This window comes from Phragmites australis, chromosome 16 (assembly GCF_958298935.1).
Source record: "Phragmites australis chromosome 16, lpPhrAust1.1, whole genome shotgun sequence".
Classification (NCBI taxonomy): domain Eukaryota; kingdom Viridiplantae; phylum Streptophyta; class Magnoliopsida; order Poales; family Poaceae; genus Phragmites; species Phragmites australis.
Window position 1 is genome coordinate 24,981,230 of NC_084936.1, and position 25,417 is coordinate 25,006,646.

At 42.3% G+C, this 25,417-nt stretch overlaps 1 protein-coding gene across 1 annotated transcript; it reads right to left on the reverse strand.

Annotated features, from left to right (window-relative positions):
- Nucleotides 1-20,007: 20,007 nt before the first annotated feature.
- Nucleotides 20,008-23,446, reverse strand: LOC133895792 (serine/threonine-protein kinase PEPKR2-like). Its single transcript, XM_062336307.1, has 3 exons — nucleotides 22,414-23,446; nucleotides 20,630-20,926; nucleotides 20,008-20,541 (listed from the first exon to the last, which is right to left on the reverse strand). The coding sequence occupies exons 1-3, from the start codon at nucleotides 23,132-23,134 to the stop codon at nucleotides 20,246-20,248; spliced, it is 1,314 nt and encodes a 437-aa protein (XP_062192291.1). The 5' UTR covers nucleotides 23,135-23,446; the 3' UTR covers nucleotides 20,008-20,245.
- Between the last annotated feature and the right edge of the window lie 1,971 nt (nucleotides 23,447-25,417).

Sequence of the window (25,417 nt, forward strand, 5' to 3'; positions counted from 1 at the left end):
TCGGATAAATATTGTACATTCCCATGTTGTCAATCTACTGAAGCATTGGCTAATGCAACAAATGTCGATGTATCAGCATGGACAATCTCTATTTCATCATATACCCATTGAATTAAGAATTGATGCAAGCTAGAAGGCACACAACAATTTGTATGGATCCAATCATGACCTAGTTAGAGGTTGTAGTTACCTTGAATAGCAGCGACGAAGAAAGACGTAGGCATCATTTTGCTCCTAGTAGTGAGCTCCATAGAGATCACGCCCTTAGTCTCTGCAGGATCACCGGTGAAGCTATTAAGGACCAAGTTTGTCTTCACTAGCTCGCTGTCCTCTTTTCCTAATTTCTTAAAAACAGAATATGGCATTAACTTCACAGTATCTCCACCATCCACTAGCATTCTAGAAATCGATCTTCCATCAACATGTCCCTTAACATACAATGGTCTCAAATATTGGCTCGATTCTTTAGGCTACTAAAATATGGCTTCCTTCGGACCAAGATTTAGTTGAGCAACCTCTTCATCAATGGTTCGAAACTCCGAAGGCAAAACTAAAACCATATTGACATCCATGCTATTATGAGTTGGAGGATCTTCTCTAATTACCTGAGAGTCTTCTAGCATATCATCTTTATCGTCACTAGGTGTCATAATAGGCTCTGCAACTTGCTTCACTCTCCACTCTTGCCGAATAGGCAACATCGGCTTGATTTTATTAAAGACTTCATCCCTCACATTTTCAGCTTGAGTTTCTCCCAACTCTTGCTTGCGTAGTCTTTGTAGCCTTATATTTTGGACACCATCAGGGCTGCGGTTTAGTTTCAAGCAGCAAGGACATCTTCCTCTCAACTTTTCGATCGCCCGAACTATCGATCGGCTTGTCACTAGAAGTAGTTCCTTTGACACATGGTGACATGGGCTGTTGTGCTATTGTAGGAGGCACCAATTTAGTCCCAAGATCAGTACTAATCACCTCTATAACTTCCTCTTTGTTGCTACCATTCAAACCACCATTAGCCAATTGCTTTTGCATCTTGTCTTCATCAACAACCGGCTATTTTTTCTTCTGTTCCAGATCTGATTTTTCATTAAAAACACCTACATTCTTCATATGATACACCTTTGTCGCATCCCTTTTATCCCTCCAATTATTTGACTAATTCTTTGAATCAAACTAGTCTTGTTTAGGATGAGATAGCCTGTCGAATGCTGATTGCTTTAGTGTTGTCCATCCCATATGGAATAGTGCAAACAGCATAGGAGGTAATGCCCAAGGTCCACACCAACCCCACGACAAACGAGGACACATCATAGGCATTGGGGGCCCAAAAGAAGGAAATAGAGCTGCTGCAATATTGCTCTCCTATTGCATTTTCCTCTCTCCAAACTCATACTTTGGAGGTGATCTTGAGCATTTAAGAATATCTGTCCAGTTGCCTCCCTGTTGACTAGCCTTTCCACTCTCATATTTGGCCAAAAATGCACTAAATGTAGGTTTTGGCTTCTCAAGTTTCTTAGTACCTTTGCTCTTGTCTTCATTTATCTTTCAATGATCAGCCTTCGGGCTTTTAGGTTTGATCATCTTTGGTCTCACATTATCATCACCGATGACCACTTCCTTGCCTTTAGTTGATTCGGCTTGAGATGGTCAAATTAAGACTTTCTTCCCCTCAAAGTTCACCGTGTTGATAGGGAATGGGTCACTATCAAGCTTTATCTTAGAACTTTCTTTGATATGTGCATGCAAACCAGTAAAGGCTAGCTCAATAAGATCTCTATCGGAAAGAACCACATTAAAATATTGGTTTTTAGTACCCCTAAACCTTCTAATATATTCAGAAACATACTCGTTATAATTTTGTGTTATGTTAGGTGAATCGACCTCAATTTTGTGTCCCCAGTATAGAAATATTCATGAAAAATTTGCTCAAGTTATGCCCATATATGAATAGAATTAGATGCAAGCAAAGTAAACCAAGTAAATGCATCGCCAGAAAGTGAAAAGGAAATAAATGCAATCTGCAAGCATCACTACTACCAGCTTCACTACATTGTGCAAGAAGTTGTCCTATATATTCCATTGTGGTTCTATCATCCTCCCCATTAAATTCTACAAAATCAGACACTTCAAACTCACGAGGATATAAAATTGTATCATAATAATCAGGATAAGGTTTTTGATAAACGCATGTTCTACCTTTAGGTTCTATCCAAAAATGCTCTCTCAAAAGACTATCCATTTGTTCTCTAAAGCTTTCATGGGTTATGGGTTGCTCGGCCATGGGTCAAGTAGGCGTCGCAATGTTTTGTGGCATGCTTTGTGGAGGTATTATGGGCTGTGTATGTGGAGTATTTGGTGGAGGCATGTTAAAGTAAGTATCCAGCAATGGACCATAAGGGATGCCAATATCTTGTGGAGGTATGGGAGGTGTACTATATGATACGGTGTTATATGGAACTAGTGGCATGCTTGCTGAAATTTCATTAAATCGGCTATTGGCTACATGTGGAAGCAAGCTAGTTATGCGAGATGTAGAGTTTGGCACTGGAAAAACAAATGATGCAACCTTCTGTTTAGTAGTATTCGGTGTGGTAAGAGGAGGTGTCACAATGTTAGTCGAACCTAGAACATTAGTTTGGCTATGAATTTGATGCATCGTCATGTTTTGTTGTGAAGGCGTAGGTGATATGAATTGTGTCGATGAACCAAAAGGGATTTGCTGAATTTTGTTCTCATTATTGGAAGTTGAAGCACTAGCATCATGTGAAAGAGGTTGTTTCAGCGTGTCTTTAATGCCTTGCATCTCAAGAGCTATAGAATCAAAATGACTATTAAGTGATTGATGTAAACTAGGCCTGCAGAAATGTGGAGGTCACAATCTTCATTGGTATAAAAAAATATGATATTGATGTTCAAGCTGATATAGTTCTCACCCTCCCAAGAGGACATCAGAAGAATCAACACCCTCCGAGAATGTTCCCGTCGTACATCTGGACAACGAAGTCATAGCCATGGGAGCACTTGGGCCATGCCTCATTCAAGTAGCCGTAATGCCTTAGGTGACTTAGAGGATGAAACTCACTCCTATCCTACAAAGGTAAGTTGTGGAGAGGCTCATCGTACTCTATTGGACCAAAGGAACCCTCCCATCTCATCGCTGGCCTCCCCGCCCCCATCTTCCCTGGCCCCTCCTGCCCTTAGCTTTCATTGATTGCTATGGTTTCGGTTTGAAGATACATGAGCCTTTTATAGATGCGTGGGAGCAACATATTTCCTTTCACCGTGCCATAATTGCTTTCATTACACCAGATAGGAATTGCTTTTTTACCAAAATGATAGCATGTTGCTGTGCTTTTTCATGAATAGCTAACACCATGTAGAATCACTTTTTCGACTAGAATGACACCACAAAGTAGTGTATAAAAGAACTAAACAAATACGCATATGTCTGTAACTATATTAGTATCGTAAATTGCAGCATTTGGCTTCATAATTGTTTACTTCTACCATCTCAAAATGTTGGGGAACGGGCAGGCTATGCTAGCCTAAAATAAAAAATTTCTACCGCATTCACCCAGAAAATCATGCTAGTAGGAGATCATAGATCGTTACCGCTCAATGTGCAGTGTAGCAAAAGAAGAGTTGGAGTAGACTGATCTAACGTCGTGCGTGTCAAACTCCACGAGCAGCTTCTCGATCGGATCCGCGACCAGCCCTGCGCAGGTGGTCACGCTCCTCGACCAACCCCGAGCAGGTGGTCGTGCTCCTTGACCAACTCCGAGTAGGTTATCATGCTCCTTGACCAACTCTGAGCAGGTGGTCATGCTCCTCGACCAACTCTGAGAAGGTGGTCATGCTCCTCGACCAACTCTGATTAGGTTGTCGTGCTCCTCGACCAACTCGTCACGGTGGCGACCAGTCTCGAACACATCGCATTCAACTCACCGAGAAGATCAGTGCCACAATAGTAACAACGCCTCTATGGTATCCACACGTACTGGGAAGAAATACCGAGCGCTGATGTGCTAGCACCGGACGCGCGGCTAGGATTTTGGGAGACCGTATGGAAGGTTGTGGCTAGAGTTTTAGAGTGGCTCAACCTCGCATGCCCTACCCACGCCTCTCCTTATATAGAACTCGTCAATGGGCTCCCACGTTGGAAGCCCTTTAGGACTCTTAACTTCTCATGGATCACAATCCAATCAAAATCCATATACGAATCCAATTTGCATGTTTTGTTCCAACCCATTAAGTGTGTGACCCGTTAGATTCATGTACAAACGGCTACGACTCGAAAACCCTTTCCAAACTGAAATCATTAGCGGTCCCTAGCAGGACATGTTGACTTCCGATTATACATAAAAGATCATATCGGCTGAACTTTGATATACACATGCATTGATCCCTTCGCCTCACGATACCAGTCAAGCTTAAGGGAAATACGTGCCACCCTTGTGACAGCTCGACCATTCACTCGATCAAGTAGTGGATTCATCATGATTAACTCTTTAATCATATTGGCATGGTCATGCACTTTCTCAATCCAACTAACTCAAGGGGCCCAAAGATATCTCTCCCATTATCAAGGAGTGGCAAATTTCATCTTGATCGCTCATACCCCACGATATATTTCATGATAAACTTGAAAACTACCTTTATGACTACCTAGTTATAGAATAGCGTTTGGCAGCCTCAAAGTATGCCATTACACATTCTGGGAATCAGTGACAATCTCAGGTCTAAGGATTCTGCAGGTACACCATTTGAGATAACAACTGATGGCACATCATAAATAACAATCCCAGCAGTATCTCAAGGTAGGTCTATCCAACATCATATTTTCTAACATAAATGTCCATATTATTGACCTAGTATATCTATACCTATGATCCATGAAACGTGGTCATCAATAAATACATGTGCTGGTCTTATGTATCATCACAATGATATGCGATCAAGGATCGACTAAGAATAACATCATGATATAAACAAAGAGTTTCATGAACAAGTCACATACTTGTCAATCAATATAAACGATAGTCATTATTGAAATAACACATTATTCGGTAATACATGAACATAGACTTGTGATATAATCATATCTATGATTTCCTCTAGGGCATATCACCTTCACAAAATAGGTCAACATGGATTCATGGAGGAACCACACCATGAGAGTGCCACAATGGCACGAGCGTCCATTATGCAGGTGTGGCAACTGAGCTCGAATGTCGACTTCCTTCGAGGTTGAGACTTTTGGTAGGAGGTTCTTCGTGTGTCCGGACCTTAATTACGATTTCATGGTGCATCCCTCTTTTGCATTTTGTTCGCACCTCCCAACTATATATTGTGCAGAGCCTTACTAACGCCAGGTTTATTGTCCAAAGTATTGTCATTTTAAGTAATGGATCGACCTTGTCATGCCACCTTACAAAGGGGACTACATCAGAGAGGCTGAAACAAAACGTGGGTACGAGATTATGATGGAGGAAGCACGCCTGCAGTAGGAGGCACGTCACGAGCGCCAACAAGAATGTCAACGTCGAGAACAAGAACGCAAGAGACGGACTAAGGAACTTCATAGGTGTGAGGAGGAACATTGTCACCAACAGGACATTTTAAGGAGACATGAGGACAAGCTTCATAGGCATGAGGAACAACTACAAAGGCGTGAAGAGCTCCGAAGTCGGCAGGAAGAGGCTAAGCACGATGTGGCATGTGAAAGAAGGGGAAACATACTTGGTCCATCTAGTATAAGCCTTTTTCAATCAGCAACACTGTAATATTATCGTGAACTTTGTGTTACTCGTAGACATCCAAATGTGACAATAAAATTGCTGACTTGTACTATACTTGTATGATTAATACACATGTACTCGTTTCAAACATCGTCTTTTCAGACTTAGCCTTCGCAAAAGTAACTTTTTCAGACCTAGGTTTTGCAGAAGTAATCTTTTCAAACCTAGCCTTTTCAGAACTATCCTTTTCAGACAGTATTTTCAGACCTAGCCTTTTTAGAAATAGGTTTTTCAGAAGTAGCCATTTCAGTTGACATGACCACTCCATATAGCAAAATCAATTGCCTTTTCAAAACTATCCTTTTCAGACATAGCATTTTCAGACCTAGCCTTTTCAGAAATAGGTTTTTCAGAAGTAGCCTTTTCAATTGACATGCCACTCTATATAGCGAAATCAATTGCTTTCCCATGTTTAATTTTTGTGGACTTAGTTCATGAACCAGCACGAAACTCCAGTATAAATAGAAGATATGCTGACCACTTCTAGAACTAAACCATTAGCCTCAACCTCCACAACTCATACTACAATGGCATCCAATTCTCTCCCCAAGAAATACTTGCCGGATACTACACCTAGTAGGGTCGAAGTGCTTATGTGCTGGTGTGGAGACCTTGGTAGGGTGATGAAATCCTCTGAATTCTCTGACACATATGGGAGGTTCTTCATGTGTCCGAACTATGAGTACGATCCACCCCAGAGTAACATCCATGTTGGCTACCGTTGTCGGGTAAACACTTTTGGCCAAACTACTCCAAATACAACTGAGATTTACCACTAAACATTTTAGTCCATGTTACAGTCTTTGCCACCACTATGTGACTTTCGTACAGTGGCTGAATAATGAGCAGTCAACAGCAGATATGTTCCTCCTACACACTAAGCACCAGGCTGCTTGGAGATGATTCCATGGAATGGGAACTGATGAAAGGAGGGATGCTACGTGCAAACGCATTTAGGAGGAGCAGCAGAAGATGAGGGAGGAGCAGAACCGCATGAAGGAGGAGGCCTGTGAGGCGGAGAGGGAGAGGAAGCATGATCTTATTTACATTCACTAAGGCATGTTAGGTTTAGAGGTGATATATGGATAGGATAGAATGATCGTGTACCGTGCATGCCACAATGTATGTTGCAACTCCAATTAAAATCATCATGTTCAACTGCTTTTCCAGCAATTCCACATATCAAAAATATCTCAAACATTGAATGGTGATAGGAATTTTATATACTTTGAAACCACCAAATGAAGATGCACGAATAATGCAAACTCTGCCACAAACCAAAATGAGCATGACGAAACCCTTAAATCAACGAAGATGTCACCCTCTGATTGGGCGACAACAAATTGTCACCCGCTGAATATGCGACATCTTCTGCGCCACGTTAGAGGACCGTCATGCTGGCCTATCATGTTAAGGTGTCACCCGTTGGATGGGCAACAACTTGTTGTCACCCATCTACCTGGCGATGGTATGTTACTTCTGCTATTTTTTCAAATGGATGTGTATTTTTGCATATATATATATATAATAATAATAATAATAAATTCGAGGAAAAGGGGAAGGTGGGGAAGGGGTGGGAAGCCGACCCTAACATGAGCCGATCGCTCCCACGTGACCATTTCCCGTCCCACTTGGCACTAGGCCGTGCAACTGGTGCCACCATGCTACATATCCCGCTTCTTCTAGCCCTTCCTGAGCAGCATGGCTATGAAAGAACTAAACACTCTCTAATCTTATGCTTAATTGTGTTGGATGATCACTTTAAGCACTTTGGTGGCTTGGATGTCTTCTCAAGTGTATATGGGTTTCTCTGGACAGCCACACCGACAAATGACTGAGTGGAGATATATTTATAGACTCAAACTCACAAACTAGCCATTAACCCAACAACTTAGAAAATTTGTTAACACCAGATTGTCCGGTGACAACAGAAGTACAATCATCGGACAATCCGGTGATTACACCATCATTAACTAGTCGTTGGATTCCACTAAAAGTCATCATGAACATCGGATACTCTGGTGGATTCTTCAACTTCATCACCGGACCTTCCTGTGAGCTAACTTTAGCCAAATCGTGCCACTTCTTCTCTATGTAAAACATTCTAGTGCAAGCCTCCGGTGCACTTCCTCTTCACATCGGAACATCAATGAGTTAAGCTTCAATCTCAAGTGTATATGGGTTTCTCTGGACAGCCACACCTTCAAATGACTGAGTGGAGGGATATTTATAGACTCAAACTCACACACTAGCCATTAACCCAATAGCTTAAAAAAGTTGTTAATACCGAATTGTCCGGTGACAACAGAAGTACAATCACCGAAAAATCTGATGATTATACCATCACTAACTAGTCGTTGGATTGCACTCAAAGTCATCATGAACATCAGATATTGTGGTGGATTCTTCAACTTCATCACCGGACCTTCCTATGAGCTAACTTCAGCTAAATCGTGCCACTTCTTCTCTGTGTAAAACACTCTGGTGCAAGCCTCCGGCGCACTTCCTCTTCACATCGGAACATCTGAAGAGTTAAGCTTCAATCTTCAACTCCTGACACCTTCTTTGCAAGAAATGCTCTAGTGATGATGCTTTGGTATACACAATACATTCACTGGACCATCTTGTCACATGATCTCCATTCTTCAGCACATGGAATTGCCTCTGCAAGAATTGCTCCGGTTTATACACTTCATCATCGGACTATCTGGTCATTGCACAAATTGTGAACTTTCCCTAAGAATACTCTGGTGTATATCTTTTTCATCAACACCAGACTATCCGATGCTTTAATTTGTTTTGCTCTTTTATGCAGATAAGCTCCAGTGTGTATACTTTCTTCTACATCAGACTATCTGGTGAGAGCTTTTCTTCTGGAACTTCTCCAATTCAATCAAACTTTGTCCCGGCTACGGTTGCTTCTTCATGTATTGCATCCATGAGATCTACTAAGGTATATACTTGACAAACATGTTAGTCTCATTGACTATGTTGTCATTAATTATTAAAATCACATGCATGCCTTAAGATGTTCTGCTACAATCTCGCTAAAGCCATGTTTGCTACAATCTCACCCTTTTTGGTGATTGATGACAACACAACCAAAGCAAGTGAAAAATAACAAATGATACCAATTGTAAAGAGTACAAGGCTATACCACATTGCTTGGATGCATGTTCTTACCACTTAGTCCCTCTTTGTTGTGGCTCTCTCTTTCTCTATTGCCACTATCTCCTTTGAACGACCCATGCAAGAGTTTCTCCATTTGCATGCTCTTGATGCCAAATGGAAGATAGTCACCCTTATCAATCTTGGGCTTCCCCCTATGTAAGTCTTGGCATCCCTAGGCATCTTCTTTCTCTACAAGGCATGCCTCTTGATCATCTTATTTCTTGCTTTGGTCGTCAAATTTCTCTCCCTTTATCAACAATCTCAAAAAAGGTTACAAACACATGTTGAACTCAAGGAAGAGCTTTAGAGCACATGGAAGAGAGAGCTTCATAAATCATGATCCAATGAAATGATACCAATTGAAGGGATACCACTTGTAGGGATAAAATTTAAGAATATGGTACCAATTTAAATGAAAGCACACAAATCACAAGTCATGAAACTCACATAATATGATTTAAACTCTCCATATATGTGTGCATACATATGATAAGAGAAAGACATATGCACAACTAGACAATATGAAAAGATGGAAGTTTAAGCCATATTATGCATGGAGGTAGCTTAAATGAACAAATGAATTGATAATGATACCAATTGAAGCTTTTAAGCATTACAAACCTCCGGAGACTTTATAGATTACTCTATGAGACTACAAAAGATATCACTTACAACACATGTTAGTCTCAAAATCACAACCTGTAACACCCGGTTTAAAAGGATCAAAACCAGGTACAACACATGTATGCTAGGATCAAGTTTCATACATGTGTTACATCATCAGTATATCATCACAGTGTCAAAAATACATAATGTTATAGCTTAATACAAAAGGACACGAGGGTCTAAAAGAAAACACAGCAGAAAAGAAAGCTTCAGCGCCACATGGTCTTTCATCTTCCACAGGTGTCAACTGGGGGCACACCGGCCTAGAAAAGGAGCTCCGGGTCAAAGTCGTCTTCATCGAAGGAGGTAGCTTCATTGACGGCTTCTGAACAACCGAAGAATGCAAAAGAGGGGAAGCAATGGGTGTGAGTACATAATGTACTCTGCAAGTGTAGGGAAAGCATGATATGGGGCTTTAGTCAAGAAAAAGGTTAGACACTGGTTTACTGCACTAAGCAACTTTAACCTATGACCTTACCACAGGTAGCCTAGTTACTAAGTGTGAAGACATAACTTAAACAAGAGTAACAACTCTTCAAATTCATCCGAATACCAAGACTCACAAGACATCCCATATCCGGCTACCAAAGCTCACCTGGTAATCCCATTACTTGGCTACCCGACCATCCATTCCAGAACCTTGATCCCAACTAATCAAGAAGAAGTCCAAGACGCTCTTGACCGTGAGCACGACTGATCGATCAGATTTATACTCTGCAGAGTTTTCCCATCTTTCCCCACATGTCATGATTTCATCACTCGTATTACCAAGTGACAGTCTCCATGTTGCCGTGCCGGCCAAGCACTTATATACTTCTGAGGTGTACACCAGGGGATCACTACAAGGATTTTACAAATCTCCCGCCGACCCGCAAGCACCCACTGAGGTTTCACCGCTAACAGACGATTACATCGCTGCAGAAGCCCCCTCTTGTGCCACTTAACTGTCCAACAGTGCTTGCAGAACCGAAAGGGTGGCTAATTAATTGGCCTGGCCGTACCCATAAAGGCCCCATGGATGGTTGCGATTTAGCTTGGTTACATGTTCAAGAACTGATCCTTAGGATCCCACACAGGAACAACCGCAAACCTGTTGTGTAGCACCACCTCAAACCAATCGTCCTGTTAGGATCCCTATACTACGTTGCTACCAAAGATTACTACTCCCGATTCATGTTATATAATCATTAATCAAGTTTAACTCATAATCCAACCATGACAGCGACTAGCATATCCATCCTTTATAACCATTGACTCATCAATGGCGACAATGATAATCATACAAAAGCTAGTAAACCCTATCATAGGTTTTCAATTTAGACACTCATGCAAGAAGGATAGACAACTAACATGTAAACCCTAAAATAGGAATAAGAAGTTCAAGGACACTTACCTTTAGCTGAGGGTTGCTCGAAGTCTTCAAACACTTGATCTTGAAGATTCCCGAACTAAACACCTCATAATCGACATATCAGAAAAAGCACACAAGAGAAACCTCTAAGAATAGTACACCAAACAGTACTAAATCTAGGTTAAAAAAACCCCTATAAAAATATTCTACACGTCGCTACGAACGTTTGAGGGCAAAAATTGCCCAAAACGAAGCTACGAGCAAAAGGTTATACGGTTTTGAAGTTTCAGAGGCTAATTTGCAAATTTTACTTTCTTTCAAAGAATAAACCGAATAAGTTCTATACTGGAAATTCTTTTTATTGCACAAGATGATGTCAAAAAGTGAAATATGAATTATTTTTTAATAGGAAAAAGGGTGGTGGACTGGGTCCATGGATTGTGAATCGAAGGGGGGCCTTCGGTGGACCGGTCCACCATGGACTGAGGGAGCCAGTGGCTTGAGCACGGCGGTGGGGTGGCTAGAGAGCAGCCGGAATTGGAGCTCCGGCAACCAGGGAGCTCCGACAAGCAGCGAAACATGGAGAGGGGGTGACGACGAACTCACCCCAAGCGAGAACAGCGCTGGAGAGGGGTCGAGGAGGCCGGGCTACAAAGTGGACAGCGGCGGCTGCTGGTGCAGTGTCGGGGACGGGCTCTAGCAGCTAAACGATGATGAAGCGCCCCAGGTTCGACTCCGGAGGGCCCTGTGGTGCTGAAGAGGGGGTTAGTTCGACCGGAGACGGCGCATACACAAAGAAGGACGGCGGCGACGCAACCTCACTGGAGTTGAAGAAGATGAGGGCGCCAACGGCAAATTCGAGCGAGAGAGAGAGGGCGTGAGAGGGTGGTGGAGACGCGGAACTTTGCTGAGAAGGTGCAGGGTAGCTTAAATAGGCGCGAGGTGAAGCAGAGCGACCGGGCTCGTGTTGAAATGGGCGGCAGCCATGGCCATTAAGGTCGGCGGTTTCCCGCTTTGATTGAGCAATAGAGAGGGGTAAAGGAGGGTGAAACGGGTGGGGCGCTTGATTGTGTGTTAATGCATTGAATCCTGCCGTTTCGGTTGGGAGAGATGGCGCGGGGAGGCGTGGATTTCCGGTGGTCAGCGGAGGGGAACGAGCCAAGCGGAGGAGGAAGAATATGAGCCGGCTTGGGCAGAGCGGCTTGGGCGGCTCTAGCCAGGCCCGCTAGCAGAGAGAGAGAGAGAGAGAGAGGTGGGAGGGAGCGGCTCAGGCATGAGCGGAAGAGGCCGGCTCGGCAAACGGGCCAGGCCCAGGCAGGAGTGTGGAAACGATCGGGCTTCGGCCCAACGGGGAGATGAAGGGAGAGGCGGTCCGGGCCAGGCCGAAAGGAGAGAAGGAGAGGGGGAAAAGAGATGTTTGGGCCGGACTTGAGAGAGTACAAAGGCCAGGAATGCTTTAGGAATTTAGGAAATTGTTTTTCTTTTTATTTTTTTAACCATTTTTCAAAAGAGATTTAAAAGAGCGTCTTCTAACGAACTTTTACAAACATTTTCCACTCATAAAAACCTATTGCAACTACGACAACATGAATGCATCAAACATGAATATTACCTATGGAAACTTGAATTTAGAAATTAATTTTCCATCTAAATTGAAAAAAACCTACAACTCCTATTTAATTCTAGCAAAATTTTAAACTATTGTGAAAATTCAAAATTTAGGGTGTTACAAGCCTACCCCCCTTAGGCTGAATCTTACCCTCGAGATTCGGAAGGATCAGAGAAGAGATGAGGAAACTCTGCCTTCATATCATCTTCTCTTTCCCAAGTCGCTTCCTCTTCTGAGTTATGCTTCAATTGCACTTCGCACATACGGACTCGCCTGTTTCTGGTAACCCGTGCTGACATCTCAAGAATCTTGACCGGATACTCTGGGTAAGAGAGATCTTCTCGCACCTCCAGTTCCTCTACCGATAGATGCAATCCTTGATAAGACAAAGTAACTAAGATGCAACACAAAATGCATGAACAAGAATCTTTGCTTGAATCTTCACCTCATTTTGTGTGCCAAGTCTCCTACTCCCCCGAGCTAACCCTTGGGCTTCAAGTTTTCTTTGAAACCTAAACCAATTGGGGCCCCTTTGTGTTAGTGATGACTTCCTTAGGTATCAAAATGGGTTGGTTCCACCCCTCTCCTTTCTCCTAATCTTGTGTAAAACCACCTTACCATCATTCCTCTTCTTAAGTTTGTAGTGGTTGCTCTTGGCCTTGGTCTTGTAGTTAGGCTTGGTGTAGAGGTTGAAGATCTTGTTGGAGAGGTTCGTCATCTTCTTCTTCTCCTTAGTCTCCTTCTTCACTTGCTTGCATTAGGACTTGTGGCCTTCTTGATGGCATTTAAAGCATGTCACGATTGACTCCTCCGCAAACTTCTTCACCATGGTAACACAGTTATTTTGAGGAGGTTGGACATGTTCTTTTCCCTTTAATCTTGTCAAGTCCTTATTGAGCTTCTCCACTTCTTGCTTAAGCTCATTATTCTCTTGTGCAATGAGATCGTTAAATGGTTCTACAACAATATTCTCAAAACATGTCTCATTGCAAAAGAGTGAGCTAGATAAGTCAATTAAATCATCACATGAAATGCAAGTATTTACCTTAGGATTGAAACAAAATAGAGAGGTAGATTGCTTCAAAGGGATCTTAGTTTGAGATTCAATGCCATTAAGTTTTATCTTAAGTTCTTCATGCTCCTTGTTTAGTAAATTGAATTTGCTCAATAATTATTTATAATTAGAAACAAAGGTAACATTAATCTCATTAAGTGTATTAAATTTATTAAGCTCTTTTGATTATTTCTTAAGGGCTCTTTGTTGCTCACTGATCAAATGAAGGAGTTCTTCTTGAGAGGGAGAATCCTCATCGGATTCATCATCACTTACATCGCTATCCATACCTTTTGTCATGAGGTACTTGTGTGATAGCTTACACAATGATGACCTTGAGGAAGAGCTTCTCTTAGAGTAGTGGGTGGCTAAGCTCTTATCACTTGAGCTCAAATCTTCTTCTTCACTCACTCATCTTCCCATGCTTGCAAATGTCTTGCGTCTCCTCTTGTCTCCCTCTTGCTCTTGGTCTTCCTCTCTTTCTTGATATGATCAATAGTTTTGACCAAGTCTTTCATGGAGATTCGGTGATCAATCTTGCCATTGATCTTCTTAATGTTCTTCTCCACTTGTGAGATGACCTTGGCGACTTCGGGATCCATCTCTTCTTCGTTTGAGGTATTTTGCTCATCTTCTTCATTGCTCTTTTCATCTTCATCTTCATCTCCATCATCTTCGCTTGAGCTTAACTCTTGCTCATATCTCCTTATCTTCGCCTTCATGTGTCGGTATGGTACTTTCTTGCTTGTGAGGGCAAGATTCTTGGTGTCGGATGAGGAAAAAGCTTCAATCCCCATATTCATGGTCATCTCATATGCGGTGATCTTGCCGAGCACTTGACTTGAAGTCATCTTCTTGATGTCGTTGTTGTCGTAGATGATGGAGGCTATCAACTTGTACTTCAGAAGAAGAGTTTAAAATATTCTTCTCACCACTTGATCATCATCAATTTTGCATCAAACCTAACACATTGATCTCATTAACAAGAATATTCAAATTTGTGTACATATCATTAGCATTTTCATAGGATAGTTATTTGATGCCATTAAGCTTACTCACAAGCAGATGATATTTCTCATTACACACATTCTTTGTGCCTTCCTGTATTTCAATGAGACTAGTCCAAATATCATGTTCATTGGTGAGAGAATAAACACGATGAAATGCATTAATATTTAAAGATGATAAAAGGATACCCTTTTCCAATCCATCTACTTGCCTCTACTTGTTGGTGATGCAAGGTCTTATCCTTTCCTCGGTGACTCTCCAAACATCTAGATCCTTGGCTTGCAAATAACAAGATATTAGAATTTTTCAGCGGGAAAAATTTATGCCATCAAAAAATGGAGCACTACAGATGTTCATCAAAACCCCAGACGTCGCAACTCTAGGCGGTTAAACCTATCAAGAGCACGAGGCTCTGATACCAATTGTGAGGATCGATGATGTCCTAGTAGGAGAGTGAATTATGACACTTAGAAAACTAACCAAATTGGCTCTAAAATCTTCACAAGATAAATCTATCTCAATTTCCATCTAAATATGTTCTAGGTTTATCTAGTGTGTATACTCTACCATTTAAAAGAGATTGTAACCTATCTAGAAAAATAAATTACAAGAATATAAATACGAAAGCGTAAATAAGGTACAGAGAGCAAACTCAACACAAAGGATTTTTAACATGTAGTATCGATAGTATAAATATCACCTCTAATCCACGTTGGAGCTCCACCAAGAATATACTCCCAATCGACACCCGGTCATGACTCTTGAGCCACCAAGCCACCAAGAAAGTGTCAAGTAGGATGAGCCACTAAGCCACCAAAATAAGGCATCACCACTAGCCTCTCTTTCGGTCGCTTAACATTGTGATCACTTTGGAGCTTGAGCCACCAAGGCAAGGGTCTCTGCATCCTTGTACACGTGTCTTGCCACCGCTCCACACCAAGTCGGAGGGTCAACAAGGTTGAGCAACTTCAGCTCAAGTTATTGGTGAGTCACCAAGACTATAAGGCACTATAGTACCACTTGTTACAAGTTAGTATCACTCTTTGATCCCTTCTTTAAGTTGCAGTACCTAGCTATAACTCACTCTAGGCCTATAAGCACTAACACTCTCTAATCTTGTGCTTAATCGCCTTGGATGATCACTTTAAGCACTTTGGTGGCTTAGATGTCTTCACAAGTATATATGAGTTTTTCTGGACAGGCACACCTTCAAATGACTTAGTGGAGGGATATTTATAGACTTAAACTCGTGCACTAGCCGTTAACTCAACAACTTAGAAAAGCTATTAACATCGGGTTGTCCGGTGACAACAGAAATACAACTACTGGACAATCCAGAGAGTCACCCATCATTAACTAGCCGTTGGATTCCACTCAAAGTCATCCTGAACACCGGATACTCCGGTAGATTCTTCAACTTCATCACCGGACCTTCCTATGAGCTAACTTTAGCCAAACCGCATCACTTCTTCTCTGTGTAAAACACTCTGATGCAAGCCTCTGGTGCACTTCCTCTTAACACTGTAACATCCGATGAGTTAAGCTTCAATCTTCAACTCCTGACACTTTCTCTGCAAGAAATGCTCCGGTGATGATGGTCTTGTGTACACAATATATTCACTGAACCATCTGGTCACATGATCTCCATTCTTCAACACTTGAAATCGTCTCTGCAAGAATTTCTCTGGTGCTTCATACCCTTCATCACCGGACTATCCCTAAGAATACTCTTGTGTGTAGCTTTTTCATCAACACCGGACTATCCGGTGGCTTCATCTATTTTGCTCTTTTCTGCAGATAAACTCTGATGTGTACACTTTCTTCTACACCGAACTATCCAGTAAGGGCTTTTGTCCTAGGACTTCTCCAATTCAATCAAACTTTGTTCAGCCTGCGGTGACTTCTTCATATAGTGCATTCATGAGATATATTAATATATATACTTAACAAATATATTAGTCTAATTGACTATGTTATCATTAATCACCAAAATTACATACATACCCTAAGATGTTTCGCTACAATCTCGCTAAGAGCATATTTGCTACACGTGCTTCTTGTTTAGGTTAGAATAATGGTGTATCGTACATGCCATCGTCTGTATATATCGATATTCTTATTAAAATCACCTTATTCAACTTTTCGTTTCCATCAAATCCAGATATCCAAAATAATCACACAAACATCTAATGCCACTCGACGAATTAGAAACATAAAAATTGCGTCGCTCAGATGTCTATTCTACCGTAGATAAAATTAAATTCAGGTGGCTTAAAAAATTGGCCATAGCAAGGTGTCACATGTTCATTGGACGATACATTGTTGTCGCCTGATCAGTGGGCGAGATAAAGATATCGCCTGATCACCGAGCGACTACAAGATGTCACCTAGTGAATAGATTGACTTGTGGTCACACCGTATTTTTTATTCCGTAACATGTGGGCCCCATAAGGTGTCATATATTCATGAGGCGAGACCTTACTCTCACCCGATTAACCGGCGACGGTAACTTATTGTTGTAATTTTTTAAAGCTATTTATTTTTGCAAATATTAAAAAATATATATTAAAAAAATTGCATGGCTGCAACGCCACCTGAAGGCCTAGGCCTGCCGCGTTAAAGCGTCCCCATCGAGCCTGCCGCCTCCAAGACAGTCCTTCTACTAATCAATTTTAGCCCGGCCCACCTGTCGCTGCTGTACATCAAAAACAGAACGGTCCACCAGGACCATCCTAACGCTCGCCTGTCCTCTTGATTTTGACTCGGATCAGATGTCCACGATCTGTGTTTGGTTCAACTTCTACTATCTTTTGCTACTAAGCAAAAAGATAAATCAAATAACCTCTTTCTCAAAATAGTTTTTGAAAAGTAAAAATTGACAAAAACTATTATTATTACTAGAAGTTGATCTAAAGATACTTTTGTAACTTATAAAGAATAATGTTATGAGAGGTATTATATCTATTGTAGATTTCATTCGGATCAAAAAACAATTCAAAAATAGTTTTTCAACAACAATTTTCAAAGTAGCTTTTGAAAAAGGAGGCGACTAATGCATGCACGTGCGTCCAAACGCACTTCTGTCCGCACACCACTCGTTAGGAAACAAATCCTTATTAGTAGCCTTCCTAATCGGGTCACCCATATTAGGAAAGTGTGAGGGTCTCCCCTAATCACCAGGCACACTCACCCATATTAGGAAACCCGCTCGTAACATGTGTGTCCCCTTCACTAATCAATCGGTGACCCACCTGTTCACTAGCTATGTGCGCACGCCCTGCTAATCAGATTCAACAAATATGCAGAAGGAACGAAGTGAGGTTTCACAACACTAGAAGAGAAAAGCATTTTGATTCATTTCGCTAGGAAAAAACTGAAGAAATATATGCATATCAATACAAAATGCGAAGCAAATTGGTAGAGACGATAATGAAGTGAGACATTTTGCCACAATGCACTACTGATGGCAACAGCAAGGACCCCCTCCGTCGGCAGCGGAAAGCCCTATCGCACAGCACGACATCCCATCTAGGCAGCACCACGATCCATTTTGTGGCAACGGCAGTGCTGTGAGGAAACATCATACCCATGGTCAGCGTATGTGGCATCCTGACATGACTTGACACCTCGAGGAAGCGGCAGAGATAACGAAGACGCAGTACCTAGGCTAGATTGGAGACAACAAAGGTCAGGCCTTCGCCATTGCCGCTTCCTCCTCTTCCGTCACCAACACACCCGAGTGCGTCGCTGGCAAAGAAGCCCTCCTTTCAGAACGAACAATAAATGGAAACAACAAAGGAATTATTTCAGATACATCATATCAAATAGTTGCATTATATACAGCCAAAATGTGCTTTCTATCGAACTTGTATATTTGCAAGCTTGCAGATGTGCTTGCAAATCCCATTTCTCCATTAACTGCACAAATTTGGGTGCCAAGAATGCATTATATCAATAATCACATGTGCAATTTAAACTTACTTTCAATAACCACAAAAATACTTTGCAGTTGACTATGTATTGCTTTCCGATATGCTTAAAAATACTTTATGAAATATGAGATGCTCAATCAACAGTTTATTGGAAACCATAATTGTGTGATTCATTTGAACTTGCTTTCAGTAATCAGAAACAATGCTTTGAAGTTGACTGTATATTGCTTTCATAATGCATAAAAATGCTACATGAACCTGAGATTCTCTATCAACAATTTATAGTAAACGAGAATTATGATCCATTTGAACTTGCTTTCATAATCAGAAAAAGTACTTTCAAGTTGACTATGTATTGCTTTCATGAATACATAAAAATACTGTCAAATGTCACTGTTCTGCACCAGAAAAAGCATGTTTGCGTTAATACAAAAGTAACTTGTTATTCACTGATGATCTGCACTGGACTGTGGACAGATGGATAAGCAAATTGTAAAAAAATTTAGATAATTTCCCATGAAGTCATGACAAAATCACGCACAACCACATAAGTAGAACATGAGAAATTCACAAACAAATTAGATTAATTTCTAAAAGCAAGTTAAGATATCTTAAAGATGATTGAAAAGTAATTTGAGGAACACTTAGTTAGACAAAATAGCATTAATTTTGAAAAAAAATTGCTTATGAGAGCAAATAAACAAGACCCAACTCGGGGAATCAAAACCAATCCTAGAATTTAGAAACATTATTTATAATCCGCTTAATCGTAAGCACATACTCTCCAACCAGATATTATCCACGTAAACACCTATTTCTATCATGCAACTACCAAACGATATGTTCAAGCATGCTTCACCACAGCAACTTCATGAGATCCCTTCAATTTGCTTGAGGTGACCCTACATATCAAATTCGAAGCACGGAGGACCAAGGGAGCACACGGGGGTGGGGATCTTGCATGGAGGGAAGGCTTGTTGGAGCTGAGCAGGTCGAGGGAGAGGACCACCTTGGCAATGACAGGGTTAGGGTTGGCATCGGAGGAGGCAGCCTACCAGGCGCGTGAGACTGACAGGGGGCACTTCATGAGCCACACGGAGTGATCAGCCCTCACCGTCTCTAAGCACTTGGCCTCCTCACTCATCGGTCCCGCCGCCGTGGAGCGACTCTGATCCCCAAGGCTCTTGTGGAAGGGGAGAGTAAGTGAGGGGGGCGTGCGAGTAGAGAGGAATGAGATAAGGAGCAACAGGATGCGAACAACGTGATTGGAATCGGACGACAGAAATGATGTCCAGATGGAACGAGAAACGAAATTTAGTCTTTAGATTTGAAAAAACCTCATCCCAACTAAACAGACCCCATGAACACTAAAATCGTATTCATCACACAGACATCCACCACACTACGATACAATAATGTATGCGGACAAAAAAAAATTGTACTCACGAAAAGGAACTAAATCGAATCAATTATGGTGTAACCGGCAACCGTCCTAAAAAAAATGAAGATGCCAGTGGCTATATATTTACAAAGTTACAGCACCAGCAAGCTAGCAACTGGACAAGATCAATCACGGTTAAGAATTTTACATCTAAATCAGAGGCTGTACATGGGTGCTAAGGTCAACTCAGAATGCCGTGCCCGATGGATTTTTCTTCAAGTTAGAAGAGCATTCCTGCTCGGCGGGAACAGCTGATTGGCTGGGCTGCAGACCCGGGACCTTTTGGGCTCTGATATCCTCACCTGTGTTATTGCTGTCGTCAGTGCGTCAACTATGCCGCATTCATCCTGCTCTTCAGAGTTGTCACTTGAAGATTCTGAAGATGAAGACTCGCGATCTGATCTAACTCTTTCCCAATGAATCATGGGTGTTGCAGTTTTGTTAGTACTCCAAAGATTGGAAAATTCTACCTTCAATGGGCACTCGGTGTAGAATAAGACCCAGGGATGCCCTGTGTTCAAAGGCATTGCAAAATTAGAATCGGAATCACATCACAAACAGAAGTTATAAGAAGGAAGAAAAAAGATGCTTGAACTTACGGAGAACATCATCAGCATCAAATCGTGAAGTGGCATCTCGATGAAGCATTTGGCCGATGAGATCACGTGCAAGACGTGATACCGATGTCCACTGACCACTGTGTAAATCAAGCTCGACTGTCTTTATAGCATCAAAGATAGCTTTGACAGAGTTGCCTTGAAATGGAAGAGTGCCCATCAGCAGCACATGCAGAAGCACTCCAGCAGCCCATATATCTACTTTTTGCGAGTAATTTCCAAGTAGAACCTCAGGTGCCACATATGCAGGGCTCCCAGCTACACCAGTTAGCTTCTGACCTGCTCAAAGTTGAGAGACACATTAGTTAGCATCAAACCTGCAGTCAGCACATTAGTTAATTTAAAAGCATCATCTAATTTTGACCAAGCTACTTTTTTTCTGGATTCAGCAGGGAAACACCAGTTTTATAGAAAAGCTGAAGTACATTCTTCCAATAAAAAGATCAAAACAGACATAAACATAACAGCTAGGGTCCCAGGGCATAACACTCCAAGCATACAAAAAGTAGACCAAATCCAAATGGCAGACAAACTAACATAATGAAAGGACCAAAAAGTTCTATTTTGTGCAACACAGCAAGATCTTGGCAAGAATAGTCATGATTACTGCTCAGCCAAATAGTGTTTTGTGAGTATTTTAGAAATAAAAATCATAATTGTCGTATACCAGATACCGGAATTGTGCTTCAACATATTAATAGTACGACAAATCAGAAGATAAACTTAGGTGCATTGCAAGTGGTGAAAAAAAGACCAGGTCGACCAATATAATTGCTTCATAGTTTCATACGAAAATTCCAGACCAAAATAAAGATACATTACTGTTAGTCTGACAAAAAAATGAAACTGCTGTTATCTGTCAATAAAACATTAGACATTTTGCTACTTCCTGACAAGCAAATAATTTATGTCCTTAAAATGATTAAAATACTCGATGGTTGATAGTTGGCCCATAGACTGCCTTACCTAGTGCATGCAAATGCCTTAAAACTTCTTAAACCACATGACAGTTCTACTGGTAAACATGACCCGACTACCTCAACATCATGATGTCATTCTATTGAAGCTGTCAACACAAACATCCAGAACTCCATGGGAACAACAACTAGGTTCTGATGACAACAACTCGACTGCAACTACCAAATAGCACCACTTCGACTCTCTTGACAGACCTAACAAAACAAAATGACATAGTCAGTGAGCACCTGATACTGAGTCATAACATGAAAATACAACTTGTACACTTCGAATTCCTGGTAAAAGGTTTTAAGATGCAAGATGTAGTCAGCTTAGAAAAGAAATGGATCTTCTGCGAAACTGGAAAACCCCTGCCTAAAACCTAGCGGTATATGTGTGTAAGCCAAAGAAATGATTCAGCTCCTAAGGCTAAAATCATTCATTCCAGCTGCAGTACTAATCTTTACAACACCGTAAGAAATTTTTTGATGTAATGAAATCTTCCATGCTCAATGCACTGCGCTTCCCATCAATCTGAACTACAATTCTCTTCTCTCCAAGGCACCATGCACTTTAAGCCCTATTATTCCCCATTAAACAAAAGCCCAAATTCTATTTGGATGCTCGTATTCATTTTATATGGAAAAATATCAGTTCTTTCATGCCTCTCCCAAGTGAGTAATTATCCTTTTTCCATCATTGTGATGCATATCGGACTCATTTCGAAATTTCGAGTAGTCACTGAACATAGATGATGCCTGTGAACCCACACATCAAACTTAAAAGTAGCAATCTTTGTAGGTCATTACCATTAGCGACCCGCACGGCCAACCCAAAATCTGCGAGCTTCAAACTTCCGTCCTTGGTGAGCAGAACATTCTCCGGTTTGATGTCCCTATGTACAACGCCCATCTCGTGGCAATACTTCAGCACGGCCATGAGCTCCCTGATCACATTGGCGGCGCGTCGCTCGGAGAGCCTCCCCTCCCTGGACACCTCATCAAGAAGCCGGCCGCCGCGGCAGAGCTCCATGACGAGGTAGAAGCTGTCGGAGTCCTCGAAAACGGCCCGGAGCGTGACGACGCCCGGGTGGCCGGAGAGATGCTGCATGATCTCCACCTCGCGGTGCGCCGTGTCCCCGCCGTTCTTGGGCAGCGCCTTGCACGCGAACTCCTCGCCACCGGCCTTGGCGCGGCAGACGCGCACGGACCCGAACTTGCCGTGCCCGATCTCCTCGCCGAGGTCGTACTCGCCCTCCAGACGCTTCCTCCGCCCCATCCGCGTGGGCGCCTCGATGCAGCCCACCTTCCGCTTCAGCCCGCGCCCCGGGAGGACTCCCGCCGCCGCCCCGCCGCTCGCCGCGGGCGCCGTCATCACCACGGCGGGGACCCCGCGGGAGGAGGCGCTGGTGCAGGGTGGCTGCGGGTCGCACTCGCGACAGGCGCGCTTGCGGGACGCCAAATCTTGGAGGGACCTGGCGGCGGAGCACGCGGGGGGCGCGCCCTTGCGCTTCCGCGGCATCGACTCCATGGCGCGGAGGGTCGGAATCTCCCACTCAGCCACTCCTAGGCTGCGTTCTTGCGCCGCCTGCGGTTCCGGGGCATCGCGCGGTGGCGGCGGCCTGGGTGCGGTGCGCAGCACGGCGGTCTGGAGATGTGGCGTCGAGCCGACGCAAAGGACGAGAGGCTTTTGGGAAGATTGGTGCGGTGGCGCCAGCGAGCGCCTGGTTAGGTGCTGTACGGTGTAACCGACGCCGGTCGCCGGTGTGGCGTGTCGCGCGGTGAAATCACGCGAGGTTTCCTGATGTTTTGTGGTCCAGGCGGGGCCGCGCAAGGCCCATGTGAGACCGGACTTCAATCAGATATCCTCGTAGTGAAACCGCACCTATCTTCCCAAAAGCCTTGTCGCTGCTTTGCTCGTAAGTTTGAGTGGTTCCACTACCACGGCCTTTCAGTTGCCTACTCCTCTGTCCTTCCTGCCACAAAAGCTAAGCATGCTTTTGAGGGACCCGGATCCTCTACACTAACGATAAGTTAATACAAAATATTATTGTTTACACAGTAAAATGAGTCTTATCCTATACCATTATGCATTACCTAATCACTATTACTGTAGTAACAGTAATCTGATTTGTTGTGCAGTTGCTATGTCACTGTAGCACACTAATGTGTTCCTACTGCTACGCTGGGTCCGTTACATCCGTCGTGAAATCAACGGCTAAAATCAGGTCTAATGTATTTTATTGTATCTACAGTAGTATTTTATCACATGCCTCTGCATAGAAAATGTAACTTGTATGTTCTTACACACAGTCTAACTTAGCTATCAATCACTTCCACTTAATACCCTCACCCATTTATTGATACTCTTATATACCATATAATTTTTTTACCTACATATGACAAACTATCTAAACAGCATTTAAATTAATCATCAAGATGATCATATGCTTAATCATAACCACGATAATTAACCGGAATATCATCCCGGTAGTCCTGACAAGTATTTTGTACCTAAAATCGGAACATATGTCTTTCCAACATATAGCATCATAACAAAGCTTAAAAAAGAGAGAGTAATTAAATTATATTATAAGTTCTTAAGCATTCAACCGTTTACAACAATTTACAACAAAATATTAGAGAAACTATGTAGCGAAAAAGTAACATCTATAAACACCAAAAGCTAAGTAAAGCCATATGCACTTAGGCTCCACCTAAAAACATGCCACACGAGTAGTTTGCACCACTTATTCTCGTCACCTACATCAGTGGATGTGAAGTAGCCAAAGACGAGCTCCTCCTCACCAGTAGAACCTAAAAGAGCAGCTTTCGTACGAAGATACTCGCAAGACTTAATTCATAATGGGTACATATAATAGCTCGACTCTAATGAGAAAGCATTAAGGTATTAGCAAGGATAAGATGCTACATAAGTGGTATGCAACTTGACATACACATATGAGCTTCTATACTTAACCAAAAGTATTTTCTTACCCTGTAACCAACAACTTAAACATAAATATAACTGGAACAATCTAATGTAATCAATAATCATTTTCAACTATCCCCAACACACCATTCCATATCACACGTCCACAAATTCAAAAACTCTACGACTGATGCAAATGGATAGGAGCATACTCATGACCGATAGCGCGACAATTCGAATTATTTTTACACCTTGCAGGGGTACTCCTTTCCCTGTATGACTCGAGGACCATACGGATCATGTGTCTACATAGGCCCACGTAAGGAGTACTTGTGTCAACCTTTCCTAATAAACCCTAACCATTTTATCATACACCGATAGGTGCAGGGATAATTCAGAACTACTCTCAGAGCAAACTGAATACCCCTACAAGCCTATTATGCCCACGACATCATCGAATCGTATGCTAAAAGGCCATAACTACAAAGGTATTCGACTTATCATTCTCATATGTGACATGTAGTAAGTACGGAAAGTGCTAAAGCTAACTACACCGACGGATGGTGCTTAAACAATGCAAGCGGTCTATGGCATTCGGGCTCCTGTCCTGAATTACACCGAGGAACTCCTCCGGTGCAAAAGATACCCCTAGCACCGCCCACCGCCTCATTCTCACATCTCATACAACCCACATCATTATTATTGTATTTGCAAATATTAAGTAAGCTCTAAGCTCACAAACAAGGTTGAACAATTGCTCATCCTCTATCGAGGACATACACATTGCTGAGCATTTCGAATAATTTGTAAGTTAGGCATTAACAATATTATCCATATGGATAAACAACTCAATATAAAGGTAATACAATTCATCAACATAGG

Coding starts and splice junctions, on each gene's coding strand:
- LOC133895792 (XM_062336307.1), bottom strand. CDS start 23,134: ATGGAGTCGATGCCGCGGAAGCGCAAGGGCGCGCCCCCCGCGTGCTCC. Junction 20,927..22,413: donor GGCCGTGCGGGTCGCTAATG/GTAATGACCTAC, acceptor AACTTTGAGCAG/GTCAGAAGCTAACTGGTGTA. Junction 20,542..20,629: donor TGATGCTGATGATGTTCTCC/GTAAGTTCAAGC, acceptor CTTTGAACACAG/GGCATCCCTGGGTCTTATTC.